The sequence below is a fragment of the Pavona decussata genome, unplaced genomic scaffold (genome assembly GCF_977016875.1).
Source record: "Pavona decussata unplaced genomic scaffold, jaPavDecu1.1 SCAFFOLD_32, whole genome shotgun sequence".
NCBI lineage: Eukaryota > Metazoa > Cnidaria > Anthozoa > Scleractinia > Agariciidae > Pavona > Pavona decussata.
The window spans coordinates 2,152,895-2,174,690 of NW_028145455.1; the positions used below are offsets into that span (position 1 = coordinate 2,152,895).

Sequence of the window (21,796 nt, forward strand, 5' to 3'; positions counted from 1 at the left end):
TTGCGAACAAGGTTGACCTGGATGGATTACAAAGCTGGTGAGTCGTGTATAGAGACAAACAAATTAGAATTAACCATAAAGTGTAAAAATAAAAATAAAAATAAAAATAAAAATGAAAATAAATAAATTAATAAAAAAAAAAAGATTAAAATAAGAAGGAAAAAAAACTGATAAAAAGGTAGCCGTTTTTTATTTTACCTGGTAGCGTGATTTTATTTCAAAATTATCTTGCCCTCAGTCACATACGCAAAACCTGTTTGGAGTAAGATGTACAAACAGCGAAGGATTTCCATCGTTAGAGTCACTGCATTGCAGGGCTGGCAAAATCATCTTTTACTCATGCACGGACACAATAGCTGTTACCTTGTGATGGCGATCCGTAATTTTGTATCAAGAAAAGAGCTTAGCCATCCTCGAACAAACGAAGTGGCACTCACTTTTCACCAAGGCGACGCCACAAGCTTTTGTTTTAAAACCCGTCGTGCTTAAATCATTAATCAAATCTTAATGAGGGTGACATGTTGGTTTTTCAGGAGAGGGGAAAACCGGAGTACCCGGAGAAAACCTCTCGGAGGAAGGACGAGAACCAACAACAAACTCAACCCACATATGACGCCGAGTCCGGCAATCGAACCCGGGCCACATTGGTGGGAGGCGAGTGCTCTCACCACTGCGCTATTCCTGCTCCTTGGATGATCAGTTCAAGCAACAGAGCGCAAATTCCTGGGTGAAATTATAATACAAAGATTACGAGACAAGAAAAACGAGAGGTTAGTTCTTGTTATTTTCTTTCGCTTGTCTTTGAGGTTTCAGAAAGAGGTACAATTATTTGTCTTATGTATGTGAAAGGGGGACGATTTCAGTAATAGATCAAACTGGTGCATTTCCGTCTTTATACTAGACGATTTGCGAGAAGCATTACAACTGTTCGCCCAAGTTTGTCCAAACAGATTTCGGTTCTCTTCTATAAAATGGCCTTTGTCTTAGTTTTCATTTTTTTTTTTTTTTTTTTTGGGGGGGGGGGGGGGTGCGCATGCTTTTGCGAGCAAGGCTCGTTGAAATGGCTTCATTCCCAACATGCTTCGCTGGCTTGCTTGTATCTGTACCTGCGTTTGTGGCCCCAAGTCGACATTTTGAACAAACTTGCGATGACTTGCACTCCGTTTGTCCAATAAAGGGCTGGTTCACACTTTTGCGAAAAGCACAAGCATTAGAACAATTGCATGTGTGAACGGGTGTGAGCTAAGCACCATCCTCGGAGACCAAGGGGCAGCGGATAGTTGAGTCAGGAGAAGTCAGAAAGGAAGTTTACAAGAACAAAGAAGTTACCCGTTCTGAATTCTTCCTGGCTCAACTATCTGCCTGTGGGTCTCTGAGGATAGCTAAGCACACCGTGAAGAAAAGAAGCTGTTTTCTTTCTTTGCACTTGCGATTTTCTTAGGGGTGCTTATGCAAGCTAGTGTGAACAAGTGTGAGATATGCACAAGGCTCAGCAGCACTGCGCGTGGAAACCAAAACCCCTGCGCGTCTCCGACGTTGGTTCACGCAAGATTTGTATTATCTCTGTGCTGGTGCTTATTCCTGCGCTTATCGCACAAGTATGAACCGGGTTAAGAGTTGGCTAACAAAAATATTTCGTTTTATCACATTGTTGACAAGGTAATCTGGCCCCCGCAGGGAGATTTGAGTGGATTCGCTTCGACGAAGGCCTAACGCTCGAAACGTCAGCATTCGAATCTCTTTATGGTGCCAAATAACCTTAGCAACTCTGTTGATAAACCAAACATTTGTTTCTACTCCCCACCGACGCAGCAGCACAGTTTCTTCAGAAACTAACCCCCTTAACAAAACTATTGCTGCTAATAAGCGATCTGAAAAATGAGCACCATTTCATAACCAAATTATCACAACTGAATTCTACACCAAGAGAAGAAGATAAGGGAAGATAATTTTAAAGTGCAACATTTCAATCGAGAACGACCGCATTTAAATACACATTTTTTTATTTACAGTTGGAAAACGTTGCCACCTCACACGAAAACATACATGTATTTGCAGCACACGAAAACATAGTTACTACAACGCAACAACAAGAACTCTCACGTTTCCTCTTGGTCCATCCGAATAAAATATCTGTCCACATTCTGCGGTCAAACTTAAATAACTAGAAACCGCCACTATGTCTCCTCACTGAGTCATGACAGCATGCCGGCGCCACCGCATACATTATTAAATGGTATCGTAGGTAGCCGCCAAATTTGCGAGGCGCTGCCCCACGTCAGTCTTTTGAACTCCTGAATCTTCGTTTCTGCAGGGCAGCGGCTGCTGTTCCCGGTCTCGGTACCATGAGCGCTGGGTCAGGAAGTTTCCGAGGGGGCCTGGTGCCATCCCTGACAGGTATATCCCTGTAAAGCAGAGATGAAACGGGCTTAATAAAATGGGCAGCGTTTAGACTAAGAGCAGCTAGCAAAACAAACGCGCGCACACCCAGCGCGCGAGATGGCCGAGATCGCAAATTTCGCCAACGTTCGAATGTTTTCCTTCAACAAGACAACGAGCAATCTCCCCAACCCCCATCCTCCGCTACGGCTAGTAAACCTTGAAGTACACATGCCCATGAGTCTGCTGCATTGAAACACGACGTGTCATATTTTAACGCGACAGGTGATTTCGCCTTTGTGCTGTCGCTATGGTTATACTTCTCCTGCATACAAGGAGAGGCCGATCCAATGATTTTCTCAAGGTTAAAAACCCAGTAACCTAAGAAAAGTGGAAACGATCTTCTTCCTCCAATCCCCCTCCCCACCCTAACCCCCCCTCCCCCCCTTCACAAACAATGTTCAGTCTGTGTATCCAGAATGGCTCTGAAATGTCGACATTAATTTGGGGGAAGAGAAGAGCGGGGAACTCGTCTTACACCGCACTAGGGACACAACATTACTGATGCTAGGGTTGTAGCGTTTTGTATGGTCATCTTGTATGTTATTTCCATTTCCAAGGACCCAAACGGCAAAAGTATCAACTCGTTTCACTTTGGAAGACAGGAAATATCTCTCTCTCTCTCTTTAACGCACCCAACCGCACAACTGAATAACTGGACAACTGTGGCCGTTAAAACAAACGACGGCACATGGAAATTAAAAACAATAATTTGAATCACTAACAGAAGTTTCAATTAAAGACTGTACCTTCAACAATTAAACTTCAATGGGCCCTGGAGCTGACGGTCACATGGTACAAAATCCACCATGGTAGAGAGCAAGCTAAGCACTGGAACATTCAAAACAAAGTTAATTCAATTTTGACTGGATACGGTCGCTTTGTTTTGGCTGTCCAAGTGCTTAGCTTGCTCTCCAGCATGGTGGAGTTTGTACCATGCGACTGTAAGCTGCAAAGGGCCCATTTATTGCAAGGGTGGAGAGGGTTGGCTTAGCGGATGTTCGCTCATACCTTGATCGCCGGCCGACTTGCACCGGCGCAGACGAGGACCGTGGCTCCGAGTCTTCATCGAGGGATACAGGCGGAGAGGGTCTGGACTCCAAACAAGGCGTGGATGTATTCTTGTCCACGTCATAACTCTCGTCTCCGTGCAGCGCTCGCAGTTTTAATTGGTTCACACTAGTCTCGCCGGAAAGTTGACGAAATCTAAGACGCAAACGTTTTTCGGTGTTAGCTTCCATTTTCCTCGATGCGAAAGTCACTGGTAAGGTAACTAATTTCGAAATGAGTGCCAAATGACTTGCACCAAGATTTATTATCTGGCTCCAGTTGTTCAGAGGCCGGATAACTTTATCCCGTGGATAAGTCACTATCCGACAGTTTCAATCTGTGCAAACATTTCAGTATTTCTTCTTGTACAAGCGAATATGCACACTCCAATCACAGTTAAGTTTGGGAGTGTACTGAAACTTTTTTCAACATTTAACGTGAAGTATAGTTTAGACACTGAATAGTGCCTTATCCAGCGGATAAAGTTATCCGGCCTTTGAACAACTGGGGCCTGGACAATAAAACGGTGTGCTCATAAGCCCCAGATGAAAAATCTCGTTTTGAGCCAGAAAGGGTATTAATTCATCATGGCATAAGTTTAAAGAGTTTCGATTTGAAACTATATGATCGCAGAGGCCAGGCTTGAACTACCGAGCTTAAAATTAAAAGGCTGAAACCCTAACCACTCGATTACTTCGCAAGCATATAGTTTTTGGACATGATGTTACTGAACCTGTTTTAATTTACTTGTCTCAATTTGAATGTCGTGAAACCAAAACCAAAGTCAGAATTACTCCGGCCAATCATAACAGATGCAAACAGGGCAATGAACCAAATACATGCAGCCGGCGCCAAGCGCGGGAAAACGCGTGCGAGCAAGACTGGCTTTGGTTTTGTTCCTCATTGGTTGAGAAAGTGGCACGAGTTTTGTGAACCAATTACAGAACTGAGTAAAGCAAAACCAAAGCAAACGTGAAAACACTTTTGAGACTCATTGAAAACCGCTCTATCCGGCACGACAGAGCCCTCTGTTTACCGGCAAGACAGGAAACTGAGAAATAAAACGCACAGCACAACGAAGCCAACAGGTTAAACCAAACCAAACAAACAAGTAAGCGACTTCTTACCTTCGCATCCTGAAGTCTGCAGCAGTATTGGGTCTATTTATTTCTCTCCCCACCAGGGGAGGAGTAGGGAGTGAGCGACGAACAGCGGAGGGGCTCCCAGGGCGGCGAGAGCTTTTTGACGGAGGGGATGGTGAGTAGCTGGGTGGGGTGGGGGATAGTCGCGATGTTCCAGCTTGTTGTTCGGATGTGGATGGAGGTTGTTCACTGGAAGAAGAAATAAAGAAGAAAAATCGTTTTAGCTCCATGATCATTAAGGGTGTATTTTGAGGAGTTTTGCGGTATGCAGGCCGTAGATGTTTGACGTCACAAGTGTTTGACAGGCCACTCACACAACAAGAAAAGATCTTTCAATAAATACTTCAATGAGTGAGACGGGATCGCAGATAGAAGGGAAAAACAAACAAACAATAACTACAAAAACAAGTTTATTTCCTGATAAAGATAACGCAAGAACTACTACGCACAAAATCGAGGAAAAATTTTCGGAATGTAGGTCATATCATTTTTGGCGAACGTCATGAGTGTTTGACAGGCAACAGGCTGCTACGGTTTATTAAACATTTCAACTCTCCTTAACGCTTAGGTAAAAACTCTTTCGCTTTCCGCAGGGAAAAAATACAAAACGAAAACGCAAACAGAGCCATTAAACAATGAAAAAGAGAAATATGGGGTATCGTAGAGAAATAAAACAATTCAGTTTCGCCTGCTCCAAGTAAAACCTTTCGTTCCAACATTAACCTCGGGAAACATTTGGTAATTACGCTGCAATGGTATTTGCCTCTTCAAATTGCGGTTTCGGTGGAATTTGGGCATAAAAACGGTTGGTTTTCCAATATAGACGTACGCTCAATTGGTCTAATTCCAGAATAACATAACAAAGGACCATCACAAAAAATCGCTTAAATTGGGGTTCAAAAGCCACTTAGCTGTACATTCGATTAACCGCACCTCTTCGATTTGCCGCTTTTGGTGTTATGAAAACTGCAACAACATCTTAGCCCTTCGGTGAGACTTCACTTCAGCAAGGGAGTCTCCTGATTTAAATGTTATTTTTACTAAAAAAGGTGTAAAACAGTGCACGAGAAAACAGACGGTTGAATTTACTCCATGTTTATTGCCACAGGCGATAAATAGTCCAAAATGCAAGCGTGTTTATCGGTAATAATGAAAGTCAAATAATTATATAAGAAATGTAAAGCAAGGAACTAATCTGACGTCTCTTAAAGAAGTTCTGCTACAGTGAATGCTTTTCAAAATTGTTTATTTTTAAAAACCGACATAAACGAGATTATACAATTAATTAAACACAAAATTTTGTCTTAATATAGAAAAAAAAAAAAAAAAAGACTCAATAATTGTTTTAGCTTGACCGCGGTTACATACTTCCCATTTTTTTGGTTAATAACTACACGGACACGCAAATTAAGCACGACTTCTTCGATTGTAAACAACCGCAATCCATTATGCACCAGCTGGATATTTTTAAATCACAATAATGTTTAACTTACCTCTTAGATTTGTCCGTATTCTCGCCAGCACTACCAGTTGTGCTCCTTTCATTGTTTAATATCCTGATGAAAAAAAAAATGGAAGAGCGAGATTAACTCTCTTCCAACGTAACCTCGAGACATTAAAGGACGATGTCTCCATTTGCTACTGCGCATACGCTCTGCGCATCTCAGGATGGTCCGACATCTACTAATTCAAAGGTATTTTTGTGCGGTTTATGGCTATGCGGGAAAACAGGATCTCAGCAAGGACTATTGAAATCTAAAAAGAAAACAGGGTGTAACCACGCATATTTTCAGAGATAACTAAGCTTCAATTTAGACAGAAGATTCCATACATTGCTATTTTAAAGCTTTTCAGAATTATATTATCGTCTCTGAAAAATGTGTGTTTGTTTTTCTCTTCTTTTCTTTTAACTCTGTATTAGAAGGCATCGTCCTTAAATGAAGGATGTGGACATGTGAAGTCATTCCACACGAAATGGATGAACCTCACAAGTTTTATATTCTCATGTGTTCGACAAGAATATTCAAAGAAAAAGAAATTTCGCGTTCTCCCAGCAGCAGTCGAACCTAGACCCTTCCGATTACTAGTTCGGATGCTCACCACTGAGCTACAGGAGTATTAAATAGGTAAGGTTCGACTCCTGTTGGTAGGACCCATCACGTGCAACCATTTAAAAGAAAGTTACTGGGCAGTACTTTCCCGTGGTGCTGTTATTTTGCTGTACGAGGTGGTTCTAACTCTTGAGTCGGCGATTGAAATCCTAACGTATGCGACGGTTCAAGCGAAAGCTAGTGAGCAGTACTTTCTTGTGGTACTGTTTGTTATGCTGTGCAAGGTGGTTCTAACTTTTGAGTGCGTGGTCGAATTCCTAGAGTGACTTTCAAATGAAAGCTACTGAGCAGTACTTTCCTGTGGTGTTATTTATTATGCTGTGCAAGGTGGTTCTAACTTTTGAGTCCGCGATTGAAATCCTAACGTGTGACAGTTCAAGCGAAAGCTACTGAGCAGGACTTTCTTGTGGTGCTGTTTGCTATGCTGTGCAAGGTGGTTCTCACTTTTGAGTACGTGATTGAATTCCTAGAGAATTCAGACGGAAGCTACTGCGCAGCACTTTCCTGTGGTGCTGTTTATTATGCTCTGCAAGGTGGTTCTAACCTTTTTGAGTACGTTACTGAAATCCTGAAATGTGATCATTTAGACAAAAGCTAGCGAGCAGCACTTTCCTGTGGTGCTGTTTATTACGCTGTACAAGTTGGTTCTAACTTTTGAATCTGTGAATGAAATCCTAAAGTGTGACCATTCAAATGAAAGCTACTGAGCAGTACTTTCCTGTGGTGCTGTTCATGATGCTGTGCAAGGTGGTTCAAATTTTGAGTCTGTGAATGAAATCCTAAAGTGTGACCATTCAAATGAAAGCTACTGAGCAGTACTTTCCTGTGGTGCTGGTTATTATGCTTTACAAGGTGGTTCTAACTTTTGAGTCTGTGAATGAAATCCTAAAGTGTGACCATTCAAATGAAAGCTACTAAGCAGCACTTTCCTGTGGTGCTGTTTATTATGCTGTGCAAGGTGGTTCAAATTTTTCAGTCCACGATTGAAATCCTAACGTGTGACGGTTCAAGCGAAAGCTACTGAGCAGTACGTTCCTGTGGTAATGTTTATTATTCTGTGCAAAGTGGTTCTAACTTTTGAGTACGCGATTGAATTCCTAGAGTGTGACCATTCAAATGAAAGCTACTGAGCAGTACTTTCCTGTGGTGCTGTTTATTATGCTGTACGAGTTGGTTCAAACTTTTGAGTCCGTTACTGAATTCCTTGAGTGTGACCATTCAAGTGAAAACTACTGAGCAGAACTTTCCTGCGGTGCTGCTTATCACCGGCTGGGCGGGGTGATCGTAATGTTCGAGTACGTGGGTTAAATCCTTAAGTCCAACCATTCAATTGGAAGCTACTGAGCAGTACTTCCTTGTGGTACCGTTTCTTTTTCACTTTTTTGTTCAAATTGGAAATTTCACAGTTCGTGAAATTCGTACTTTGCCATCTAAGCGAGGTGGCAGAGGGCTAAATGCAAAGTGGCCCGAGCTAATGAACGAATAATTTTGCACTCCCCACTTAACATAAATCTAATTACGAACGAAGGAGGATTAAAAGTGTTAGGACATGGCAGTTCTCAGAGAGCGGTACACCGCAAACAAATAGCATTTCTGTCCTTCCTGAGCATAGCTGTGCATACCATGTTATCACGCCAATTATGTACGTATAAAAATGCTCTCGTGTCAATTGACCAGAAGTTGATTTCCGGCGGAATGACAAAGACGAAGTTACCCTCTACGCCACCGCAACTTAATAGAATCCAATTTCGTTATCCAAATTTCCCTCCCATTTCCCGGTAGTTCTTTTGCGTTTTCTGACAATTCCAAATAAACATTATCGAGGTTGCCGTTATAGCGGATACTAGGCTCTGCTAAGCTCTTGAGGCCGAGGCCTGAATTTAATAGGCCCCTCCAATCTCAAGAAAAGAGGCTTGGGTGGAGAAAATCGTAAATTTTAAACAAACTTTTAAACTTTTTTGATCGTCAGTCAGGCAGTATTACACAACTGACTCAATGATAACATGTAAAACGGATGTGTATTACAAATACATTGTCATTTATATCCAAACTCTATAATATGCCTGCCCATTGAAAGGTATATGTTCTTAAAAACTGACTCAATGTTTGATTTACGTCGACTGACTTGACTGGCTTTGAGGCTTTTTGGACAAAATGTCAACCCAGGGTAAACTTCACCATGATTCATCGGACACACTCCAAAAGGAAAATTTACATCTGATAGCATATTTTTAGCGCAAAAGAGTGTAAGGGCGCTTTTCATTTGTCAAAACTGGTCGGCCAGAATGAGTTCGTAAACGGAATACACCGATTTGAACGACAAATTTTGTCCTAATCCTTTGAATTTCTTCGAAATAGCACGTACCATTTTCGGAGTGATTATTTTCCAAGATTTTGCAGCACCATCCCTTCAAAATGACGCATTCCATTTACAGACTGGCCGGTCAGTTCCGGCAAAAGGAAATCGCCAAGGGGGGGGGGGGGGGGGGCTCTCATATGGAAGGGGCGGGGATGCTCGTCGGAAATTTTGAATTAAACCCCTAAAAGAGACCCATCTGGGCATGGGCCAAACTTTTTTGACCCCCCCTATAAGAGACCATTTTCAACCACAGACAAATAAAAAATACAGTAACTTTTCGCGTGCAACCCAAAACGAGACCTTCACGGCTAAATATAGCGGTGTTTTGCCCAGAACACCCTAAGTGAGACCAAAATCCGAAATTTACACCCCTAAGCGAGACTACGAGCATCCCCGCCCTTTTCATATCAGCTCCCTTCCCCGGGGGAAAATCGCTCTAAGATAGTCTAAAGATAGTCTGTACTGTAGACTTGCTACAAGTCGACCTCGCGAGTTTGGCGAGCAGAGCGAGCTTTTTCAACCTCGCGAGTTTGGCGAGCAGAGCGAGCTTTTTCAACCTCGCGAGTTTGGCGAGCAGAGCGAGCTTTTTTATGAGCTTTTTTAGACCGCGCAAGAGCGACGACGCATTTCTCCAACAGTTAAAGCCTTACTTGGAATACTCCACTCTCCAAGCTTTGAGCTCTTCAAGAATGTCATTCTTGCTGGATGTTGATCCCGTTTCTTCCTCATAACTCTTTTCAGGTGTATAAAGTCGAGGATTTTCAAGAAAAGCTACCACTGGCATCTTGGGTTGTTTCAGATCCTACGGCAAGTTAAAAATCTTCTTCAATAAAAGTGCTAATTTGCCTAAGTTATTTAATCTTCAACAACACAGCAGTATTTCATTTGTTCACCTTTCGCCGTGATTTCAATGCTCTTGATATATTTCCACAGATTACTTGACTGGAACCTGTTGAAAAGAATGATCGGAAAAATTAACAATGAAAAAAATAAAATAAAAATTAAGTGCCCATGTTTTCTTTGTATCTTACAAAACTAAACTGAATAACGTTACTTGGTACCTTATCTAAGCTAACATTGTCTTCCTGGAAAAGGTTACTTTTCAGAAATGCCAAGCTAACTTTGTCTCATGCCTGAGATCCATACAGTAAAAGAAAAATCTGTCTTTGGATAGTTGGTCCACTTGATATGGTGTGGATAATCAAGTTTGATTGTAGTCCAAACAACTTTTTACATGTACTGTAAGTTATTCGACAAAAAAATAATTTTAATGAATATCAGGTTTTTTAATTTTGGGCTTAAGCAAAACATCAGCTACCCATATTTTAAGCTTACCATAAGTTAGATCGCTGGTGTCATCTTGTTGAAAAACTCCTGGACCAACAGGTTCATGGCTCCCTAAAATACAACAACAAAAATCATTCAAAATACATTGTAAAATACAGTCAACTTTTGAAACCAGAATGTTAGTTTAAGCGGAGATGTTCTAAATACATGTTTATTTTATTACATCTGTTGTCTGGAGTTCTGTCTCAACTTACATAACTGCTCTTTGTTTGTCAAATGTAATTCGAAAGCCATCCAGAATTAGTAATACATGTACAGTACTTGCCCAGATTTTGCAAAAACTGTGTACAGTTGTTGTGTACTCAACATGGATCTCTACTGGTTTTTGGTCTGAATGCTAAAATAATTTCTAACGGTTTGACAACACCAAACAAAGCAAAATAAAATGCCATTACAGTGGAAAAATTCGAATCTCAATGTTTAAACAGCAAGATTCTCGGGAAACAAAATTAACCGTTTCCCTCAAGACCAGTTACTAAGTGTTTAATGTAAGACAAACCTCCAGCAGAGCCAGGCCGTTGTCCCATTGCACTGGCCGGTCTCTTCCGTGATGCAGACACAGGACGTTGCCTGGACATGGCACTAGAGGGTCTCTCTTGTCTTGCTACACCAGCAGCTGAACCAGGTCTCATTACCTCAACTGTCAAACCAGATAATTATTATTAATTATCCTTCAAAATTGCGCAGAGTATCGCCCGATACTTAGCCAACAAGGCCATAGGCCGAGCTGGTTAAAATCAGGTGATATTCTGCAAGATTGAGCAGGATAGTTGTTTTATTATTCAACACACTGATAACAAGGTACAAGGTGCTTAAAATAAGGTGATTTAATTTTTTTAATGTTGCATCTGTTATCTCAAACAAGAACAAAATAACTGTCAATTTTGTTAGGACACAGACCACAGCATTAAAGATAATGGATCCACCTACGTGGAGTATCTTCTGACTCTTCCAGGATAATGGTCTTGATTCCCTCACTGACCAGCTGCCAGTCAGCTTTGAGATGGTCTGGCACTTTGTTATTCCTGTATGAGGCTGGAGGTTCTCGCAGTACAGATTGACCTCCCACTTTTTCCACCAAGAAAGGCTCGTCATCAAGTATTTTAACATTTGGGACTGCTTTGTGAATTGCAGCACGGTAATCATAGCTTCTCATTTCCTGTAAAAAACAATAATAATTATTATTATTGGACATTTTAATGTAAAATCATCATTGACAACAAGCAACAAAAGTATTATTTTTTTTCTTTCTCCACTCCAATTAATCTCTACAAGCATATTTTATGATTATCCCAATATCAAGACACAAATTCTTATTAATGCTGTTCATACATTTTTACAGTACAAGTTGGAGAGAATTTGTCTAAAGCTGATTTATCGCTGTTCGCAGAGACAGATTTGGTGTGGTGGGTCACACAAACACATTGAATGTATCATCAACATGTTGCTTTCTGTCATTTTCAAATTAAAAGAAAAAGAGTCACTTGAACATACATGTAGTTGAGTCATGTTGTAAACACCCAGATGCAGCTAAGTACAGAGCAAAGAAATAGGATGTAAATTATAGGGAAAAATGAATGCTGTTCAAGGTTACCTCTGGCGATGTCTGTGGGTGCGGTGCAGTACAGATGGGATTGCCTTCTAAGGTCAAAATCTTCAGTGATGAACACAGACACAAAAACTCCACCTTAGCAATATCCAGCACATTGTTGCTGCACAAGAGAAAATCAACACTGATGTTACCTTACAATAAACAGTGCTTGTTTAATTTAAAATTACGACTTTCAGCCAAAATGGAAATTGTTCAGACCAGAGTAGTTTACAACTGAGTGTCAGTAGACAAAAACCAAAGCAATTACACTGGCCAATCACAACAGATGTAAACAACACAATGAACCAATCAATACTCAAACAAATACACGTACATGTACATGACGTCAAACATGGAAAACGTATTTGAGCAAGTTGTGATTGGTTTTGGTTTTGATACTCATTGGTTGTGAAGTGGCACAAGTTTTGTAAACCAATCCCAGAGCACAGCAAACCAAATCAAAAGGAAAATTACTTTCAGCACTCTATCCTTAGTTATTTCTCACCCCTCTAAGTCTAGAATCTCCAGCTGATCCAGCATGCTAACAGGACTGACATCCTCTATGTGATTAAATGCTAAATACAGCTCCTGCAACAGATACATTCCAGTCACCAGGTTTTATTCTAAAAGATATCAATGGACATGTTTCACATGCACAATAACTTAAACCCTTGACAAACTGTCCATGATAGTGAATGATAGCTTGAGAACTCATGTTTCCCACCTAACTTGTGATAGTCAATGATGGTTTATCAGAAGTCATGCAAGGCAAGCTTGTGCGAGCCTCTATAGTGAAAACTTTTCTCACCCAAGACAGTGAAGCCCTTCAGACAGACAGACAGACAGACAGACAGACAGACACCTTTATTTAGTTATAAAGCTCAGGGAAGTCCCTTCAGGAGCTTAAAAGCACCCCTTCATGCCGCACATGATAGTAAATGACAGTCGATAATAGTTGATGATTGCTCTCCTTTGACCACCAACTGTCATCAACTATCATGAACTTCAGTGCATCATTCCCTTTGAGCCTGTTCAAATTCTTCATGATAGTCACTGACAGTAATCCTTATTTGACTACGCACATTGCAATCTAAAATGGCTGCTGTATTATGCTGTCAAGGCTCTACAGAACTTGTTGTCGACAATGACAAAGAATATAATAAAGAGAATATTATCTCCGATAAAAGTGTTGACTATGATGATGTTGAAAAGAAGAAAACACCACAGAAAAGAAGCATTGCTGTTCATTGGATGGGGCAGGATTAGAGAACAACCCCTTTTCACTGAGAAAATCCATACTTGAGAAGGTTTTTCTTAACGTGACCCCACTTTGGCGTCAGTGAGTACCTGGCAGTAATTTTTTTGGTGACTTTGTTTGGATATTATAAAGTAAGGAAAGTTGGACTTCAGCATTGACACGCTTTGCTATCTATACCAGGCTAAATGGAGTTAAGAATGTTTGCATACCTTTAAACATGACACTGAACTAATTCCATCCAAATCAATCAGTCCAGATCTTGACAGCCAAAGAGTCTTTAGATTAGTCAGGGATGTACCAAGATCTCTAAACAAACAAAAAAAACCACTTATATGCGAGCTCCATCTAACTACTGCACTTTTTTCAGAGCTTTTGATCTCCTACAATTCCACACAATATGGTCCCATAATTATTTCATTGAGATGCATTATTTACATGTCAAAGCATATAGTTTCTGTGATAGTAAGATTTATTCCTTCAAGTTGAAACATTGAAAATTTGCTGAAAAACTTAAAATAACAGGTGTCATAAATGACTTTCAATATTGGCTCATTGGTGGTAATTGATCAGTAACTCCAGCGTTCGTACTCTTTTGAGCTTTTGAAATTCCATGACTTTCCATGACCTTTTCCATGACTTCTCCAAGTTTTCCATGACCTAAATTTGACCATTTTCTTGGAAATCATCTTTCATTTTGGGTATGTTTTTACTATTTTCTTCGCAAAAACCCAATTTATTTTGTTCTTTTTAATAAACATCATTTTCCATGACTTTCCATGACCCACACCTAAATTCCATGACTTTCCAGGCCTGGAAAATGAAATTCTAAAAATCCATGACTTTCCAGGTTTTCCATGACCCGTACGAACCCTGAACTCATGTACGATCATGTGATCTGTATATCAACGAAAAAAATTATTACTCTAGTAATGTTCTTTTCATACATGTAACCTTTCAAATGTTAATTGTAAAGCTGCTGTAAGCATCTGAGGACAGACAAAAAGTCTGTTTATTCTTAAAAGTGGAAGATAGTCCAGAACACAGAATCTGCAGACTGCCTAACACCTCTGTTTTGCTGTACATGTACAATCTGTATCAGATCAGAAGCTCTCACTGTTTTCAATAATGATTATAAACAAACTCGGAAAATCAAAACCCAGTAAAAGGTCTACAATTTGGGTGTTTCTTTAGTATGTTACTTGACCTACCTTATTGTAGCTATAATGCTGTTATTTAACTTTAACTCAACCAAGTTTGGTACCAAAGCACCTGACAATAGCAAAAACAAAATGAATAATTCAAAAGAAGTATAATAATAATTACTATAACGAGCAGAGATGTTGTTGTCATGGCTTAAATTTTTTTTTGGTTTAAATTTTTTCAAACCGTTTAATTTTTATTTTCCTTTGTGCAGTATTCATTACCATAATCTGAGACAAAGGAAAATAGAACTCAAACTGGTTTGAACATTTTTAAACCAAAACAAAGTATGAACAACAACATAGCCAAGAAAAACCTCAGTAGACTCAGTACATGTACTAAACCCAGCTGGGTCTTTAGCCTTTGAAGCATTATTATTTTTCTTGTTCTGACTATTGAAATTTCAGCCAGTGATAAGATCTCTTTCAGATGGTGAAATTCATCAGAAGCCAGCTCTTGGGACATCCCTGGACAAGTCAATCAAGAATAACCTGATAGGACAGTGAGTAACAGGACACACTGTACATGTAAAAGCTGAGTTCCAATATTAAACATCATCCAAGGATCACTTGGGGCTGTTTCAAACATAGTCAGTACTACTGTTGAGCCACACTGGCTCAACAGAACTATGACAGACTGACAGCATGACTGCAGCGCTTGAAAGTCGGTCATCAGATGTTGTCTGACCATCTAAAATGTCTGACTAATTACTAAATTTGTCGGACATGGTGTCCGTGCAAAAAGATGACCTGGACTTTGTCTTCCAAAACTTTTTCACTAATCGCTTTGCTAAGTCACCCTTCTCCTGGCATCTTTAGTTACTATAAAACTCTCTCTCATTCTCAATTACTTGAGGCAACAGTTGAAACTGTCAGTGTGTTCTGAGACTGCCCCACAGTACACGGCAAAACTCTTTAACAATACATGTATATCATCTACACAACTACATTGCATCTTGAGTAAAACATCAAAGATTTGGATGCCTGGACAATAATTATTTTTGCAATAAAAAATGTCTGATCAAAATAAAAATTTGGAAGGAATCTGAAAGGGCATAATGTTTGTCAGTTGTTAGACTGTAGTTATGTGCCACTCTCCTAACAATAGTCAATTTTACTTTTTTATGTGTATTTAGAGATTTATATACATGTAAGAGTAAATTATTTACTAATGTAAACACATACCAAAATTTCCAAGACTATTATCCCTTGTATCAACTCTCATTTCAAGGTATTCAACCTCCTCTAGATTCTTCATGCCAGTCAACACTCTCTGTATATAGAAACAATGAGTGAAAAAAAAAACAACTTATTTATAAGGACTTCTTGCAATATAAATGGCATCTTTGAAGTAACAGAACATGAATAGATTTAAGACAAGCCAAGTCAATGATTCAGCCACTAACTATTTTAAGTTATTATATATTTTTGTATAATTTTATAGATGAATAGTCCAAGGCAACAAGGGCAAGTCGCATATTAAAAATTAACACCTACATGTAGTTTTATTATATAATGAGTTTGACTGAATGGTTATGCTTGGCATTCAGGGTCCAGTTGTTCAAAGCCCGACCAAGCTAAGTTAATCATGAGTTAACATGAACTTTCATTTAAGTTTATTTACTGATCAGTAAAGATTATTCCAAACTTAGACTCTTCTTTACCATTTACTTGAAATAAGCTTTTAAAAAAAATTTTAATGAGCGAGATGAAAACCTCGGTTAATTTTTAATCAGGGATTAGTGTTAATTGGCTTTCTAACAACCAGGCCCTAAGCTAGCTTTCAATAAGATTTAAATCAGCTGGCTGCTCTAGTGTAGTGTATACAGTACCTGTCAGAGGAGACTACTGGCGACTAAAATCCTCTTTCCCCCCAGAGGGAGAATTTCTAAATGTCTCAAAGCCTAGAATCACTGCTTACACTGCTTATAATGGTTCTGATTTGTATACAAATCAACCAATCAATCAATAACTTTGTTGATGTGTCAAACTTCTAGCCAGCAACAAGACGCCTACTGGGGACACTGTATATGTACCTGTATAATTTAGAAATTCACTGTGATATCTACAGTAAGTACTAACTCTACAGTGATCTTCAAAAGGGGAAATACAGTACTACTATCATGTATTAAATTTTTCTATGAGACTATTATTCACAACATAGAGGGAAAAAATTATTCCATTAATCAAACTCTTATGTAAAAAAGATGGTTAAAAATAAAAAAAAATTAATAAAAATAAATTACTTTATTTAAGTGTCAAAGTATTTAGCGCTGTAACGCTAATTGGGGACACTATAAACCAGTGAAATAAATATACAAACTGAAAATAAGATTGTTAAAATCCCAACTGGTGGGAGGCAAATCAGTTGGCTATTTACAAAGCGTGGCCTTGAGGGGACTTGAACCTGGGGCGTCCAGATCATACGTCCCACAACCTTTACCACTAGGCCACGCCGCCTCCCACATGTTATGCTTGATTTTAATTAGTTTTAATTAACACTTTGTTTGATTTTATCTAAGACGTCTGGGACTAAAACAGGATCTCGAGTAAATACTGAAGTTCTACTAAATTAACATAAACCCTAAGTATCTCCTTACTTAGGCCTCAAAATTTGGCCTCAAGTTTCAAGCTATAAACTATGGTTCAAAGGATTATCCTGCCATCACATTCAAGCAGAGCATCAAGTTAGTGAAATGTACAACTGTACATGATTGATGATGATGGTTTATTTAAATTACACATAATAGCATATAAAATGAAATACAATGTGTTTACAATTAATAAGATAATATATTACAATTGTTCGTAGGGACTGGGATTACAAGAAGTCAATATAAAAAGCTATTAACAATTCCATTTACTATAAGATGCTAAGGAAATAATGAATTAATAATCATATGTGATTCTACGATGTTTTCGCCATTGCAGGAAAAAACTTATTCCGAAACGATTTGTTCTATACTTGAAATGGCTATAACTGGCATTGTTCTTAAGATTGTAGGAGTGGCACTCAGAACGCATGCTAGGGAGCAGGCAGTGCAGCTGGCAGTCCGGGTTATCCTTACATGCCCTTGAGATGTTAAACATGCCCGGGTTATCCTTACATGCCCTTGAGATGTTAAACATACCAGTTTTGAAGGTGAAAGAAACTCCTCCAGCAACAGGTCTGCCTCTTCATCCTGCACTATAGGTTCAGGGTTAGCAGTACTGTCGTCAAACTCGCGGATTCTAACAGATGATATCTCCCTTGGGACGGCAGGCATATGTTCGATCTGATCCAGGGTCAGTCTAGGCTTCTCCATACCTAGACTAAAATAAAACAAATTATGGTACAGAATGCTACCATGCTTGGAGTAAATTTGGAGTAAAATAGTAACTTTGAAATCAACTAGTTGTTTTCCTTTCCTGGCCTAGCTAAAAAAGTACCATAGTCCTACACTGCAGGTACATAAAAGTAAGTGTTAATTCACAACATCTGTTAAACACATTCAATAGCATGCTATGCCATTGTACCAAATTATTACTGAATCAGTTTATTTGGATGCCATTACAGGGTTCATACACATTTTTGTGTTCAAAATTCAAGACTTTTCCAAACTTTTTCCAAACCACTATTTTCTTTTTTACAGACTAAAGATTATGAGTTGAATCACACACAAGATAGTAGTGTCAGGAAATAGGGTCGAGATAAACCAAATTATAAAGAACATGAAGCTTTTGCTCCTATCACGAGATCAAATAAAGGGGCACCTGGAAAAAAGCACTAAGTGACTTCTGATAAATAGCTAGAATCTCCTTCCAAAATTCATTGTATTCGTTTGAAAACAAAATGGAGAATTTGACCTTACATCAAAAGTCACTTAGGGCCTTATTCCACGCGCCCCTTCAAATGACAAGCGAGCCAACACATGATTATTTCTTTTGCTGTATCTCCTGGGATAGGAACAAAAAGTTCAGGTCCTTTGTAATTTGCTAGAAGGAGGTGAGCCTTACTGGGAAAGAACAAGAAAATTGGGAAATGCAGAAAATACTGGTATATGATGATACACTAATTTAAAATAACTGGCTTACTATAACTGCAGAATTCTCTGAAGCCTATAAAGTGGTCTTTCTCACTGTGTAGCCGTGAAGCCATAATTTTGGGAAAGAGCTTTTAAAGAGTGGTGGAGTATTCTGTACTTACTCCAAATAACTAATTAAAATAAAGATTTATTTTCGCAGGGCATAATTTACCTTTAGCTTATCGTGTAGCACTTGAAAATTTTGTGGATTTTGCGGATTGACCTCGATCCGCAAAAATTTGTTCCCGCAGAAAAAAACACCCCCAAAATAAAACGCTGCAAAATTACTCCCTTCAGTAAAATTAAAAACTATGCTTTTAATAGACTTATGCTACTGGAGCGATATACATTGGACTTAAACAAGAACATTAAACATGATTTTCCATTGGAAAAAGCAACTAGAGCTGTCAAGAGTAAAGCAATTCAGTACATTAGATTGGCACGAGTGGGTCATCTAAAGGAATGCAGAGACTTCAATTGTGCAGCAGACCAATTGCAACCATGTTCTAGTGGCGCTTCTGCGGTGGCCTGCACAGAAGTGCAGAAGTTCAACTGAACAAGAGTGTTCTTATTATCGACTTAGTCTGTCTCATTGCGTTACAGCAGGGCATAGTTTTCCATTTTAGCAGGCCACTCCCAGTTAGGTCTCAAAGTTGTATACTAGCTACATCTTTCACTCGAAAGCCCCTCTGTATGCCTTGAAAGGTTTCAGCTACAGCAATTTTAAAAACATATTATTTCTTATAAAAATAATATACGGTAATTCCGGTAGGAACTAATTTTTGCGATGCTCTGGTTCAAGTAGCAGAATATTTTGATGGAAGAAACCAGAATATTTTTATTGGATGGTCAATTGAGTCACAGTTCACTCTAGCTACATTTTCAAGACGTATCACTGTACCCGGCCTGATCAATCGATGACAATCGATCATCGGAAATCCAATCGATCAATCGATATCAATCGATGACAATTAGTTAATTGATATCGACTAATATCGGTCAATCGATGACCAATCGATAATTACAAGCTTGGGTCAATTAAGCTGACTGTTTTCGATTTGTAATTTTAGTTCCGCTCGTGGCCATATACGTGACTGGTGACCCAAACCCGTACAACATGTCTGAAGTTATTTTAACTATCTACAACGTTGTAGTTAAAGGGTATCATGAATGCCCATTTTCTGTTGAACTTGGTGAGTGTTTCGTTGCTCAAAAGAAGAGGAAAGATGGCGGGAAGGCACTAAATGTTCTAGACACAACACGTGGTCGTGGGCAACAGGGTCACCTCCAACGGGATTTGGTAGCACCGCTTTGGCCTCTGAGAAACGAAATTGTTGTATTTGATATTTAAACCAATAAATTCTTGTTGCTGCTGTTGTTCGCTGTCTTACAAGCGGCACGTAATATGCAAGCCTCCATAATCGGATGTTCGATCTATCTTTGATGACAATCGATGGCAATCGATGACAATCGACGGCAATCGATGACAATCGATGGCAATTAAAAAAAAACACGTTTTTTGGTCATCGATTGGTCATCGATTTCCGATACCAATCGATTAATTGTTATCGATTGACATCGATTGACATCGATTGTTATCGATTACCGATTTCATCGATTGTTTAGGCCGGGCACTGTAATACCTAACTGCGCAAAGGGACTGAACTACAAAACAAAAAGCCTACCCCTACCATGCACAGCCAGCAGAAATTTCAGTCATCTCGCACCGCAAAAATTTGTTCCTGGAAACCACAAAAATCGCCAATCCGCAAAATAAAACTCCCGCAAAATTTTCATGCTACACGGTAATCTTGAAGCTAATGATGAGCTTAGGGTGTCAACTAGTGTCTGCAATTGCTCCGAATTTTTATACTGGCATCAAACGATTGCTGTTTTACAGAGCGCATACCATAATATAGCCACATTTATTCATGTTTCGATTGAAATGACTGACAAATATTGCAGGAAAATGACAATAGGCACACCTACGAACTAAAAAACGAGGCAAATCACTGTTATTTTCGTGCAAGACAAAGTGGCGTGCATCGGTTGCCATCGTTTTTCAAGTTGTCAATCTTACCTCTTTCTTGGATACGTAAACTTATCCTCCATTAAAGCCATCGAAGAAAAATGTACTTAGATCTCCTTTTTCCCATCCAGCTTTACCAAGCTTCTAAAGTAAGATATCATTGCAATCTTAGTGGTGAATCCTGGCATGAAAACCATTTCTTGTTCGCTCACATAAACCCGCCATTTTGTCTGAGAAGTACAAAAATGCATCATGGGATTTGTGTTGCTACCTAGTGATAAAGGGGGAGGGGAGAGGTGACAGAAAAATAGAGGGCGGGGTAGGGGAGGGTAAACTTTTAACGTCGACAGTTAAGGTGGGGCTCTACCTGAATTTGAGTGAAATTTGAAGAGGTTTTAAGAATGGATAGAAAGAAAATGATTTTTGGAACACTAACAGACAGTCGATAACCACGCAAGAGCACCCCAGGTTGCTAGTGGACTAACTTGGTATCCGTCTATTAATTATTAACTACAAATTCTAATTTTAAAACTTCACTAAATCTTCAACATTTCTTATTTCTTTTAATTTTACCAATCCTTCAAGAAAAATTATTTCCTTCAAAATATACCTAAAAATCACCCCAAAATTCATAAAACACCCCAAATCATTGATTTGTGTTGTGAATGGAGGGTTTTTGTATTGCTTGAAATGCTAACAAGATATTTCCATTTGACCAATTTTAAGCAGCGTGAAAATGGCTTTCAGGTGAACCCCCAAATAATAAAAAATATAATTCCAACATTCCAAAGCTTAGAAATCTTCTGTTGATATTTTAAAATTGTACCTATTTCTATCCATAGTTGATAACATAATCTGTATCATCCGTTATAAAATTTGTACACACGAAATTGTACCTCTAAATGGCTGTCAATTTTAATTGTCAGTGGAGGCAAAAAGAAAAAAAAAATTGAAAAAAATACAAAAAATAAAAAAGATTCAAATAAAAATAAGATTTTCTTCCATAGGTGTGTTGTTTTAACCTTTTATTAATTAATTGTTCTCGATATCCAAGATCAGGATTCTGAAAGTACAAGTGAACCTTTCTAATACATTCATACAGTCAGTCATTCATTTACATCATTTTCATGCTCCTCCACCATCTGGCCCTGGGTCTCCAAGGATAATTTATTCTCAACCCAATTAAGTTGGCCTAGAAACACAATCA

General features: G+C 39.1%; 2 protein-coding genes across 3 annotated transcripts in view; one reads left to right on the plus strand and one right to left on the minus strand.

Annotated features, from left to right (window-relative positions):
- Positions 1–21,796, plus strand: part of LOC146484600 (potassium voltage-gated channel subfamily A member 3-like) — a 125,876-nt gene that overhangs the window by 63,222 nt on the left and 40,858 nt on the right. The gene's annotated exons all lie outside the window — the stretch shown is intronic.
- LOC146484604 (leucine-rich repeat-containing protein 56-like) lies at positions 1,973–20,830 on the minus strand. Of its 2 annotated transcripts, none has more exons than XM_085104673.1 (16): positions 20,641–20,830; positions 17,628–17,808; positions 15,682–15,769; positions 14,506–14,566; positions 13,507–13,603; positions 12,545–12,627; positions 12,043–12,160; positions 11,379–11,607; positions 10,948–11,088; positions 10,437–10,499; positions 9,995–10,050; positions 9,752–9,903; positions 6,125–6,187; positions 4,617–4,820; positions 3,451–3,645; positions 1,973–2,405 (listed from the first exon to the last, which is right to left on the minus strand). In XM_085104673.1, the coding sequence occupies exons 1-16, from the start codon at positions 20,679–20,681 to the stop codon at positions 2,279–2,281; spliced, it is 1,899 nt and encodes a 632-aa protein (XP_084960799.1). In that variant the 5' UTR covers positions 20,682–20,830; the 3' UTR covers positions 1,973–2,278. The 2 variants fall into 2 exon arrangements, with proteins under 2 accessions (XP_084960799.1, XP_084960800.1); XM_085104674.1 differs by having other exon boundaries at positions 17,628–17,803; positions 20,641–20,781.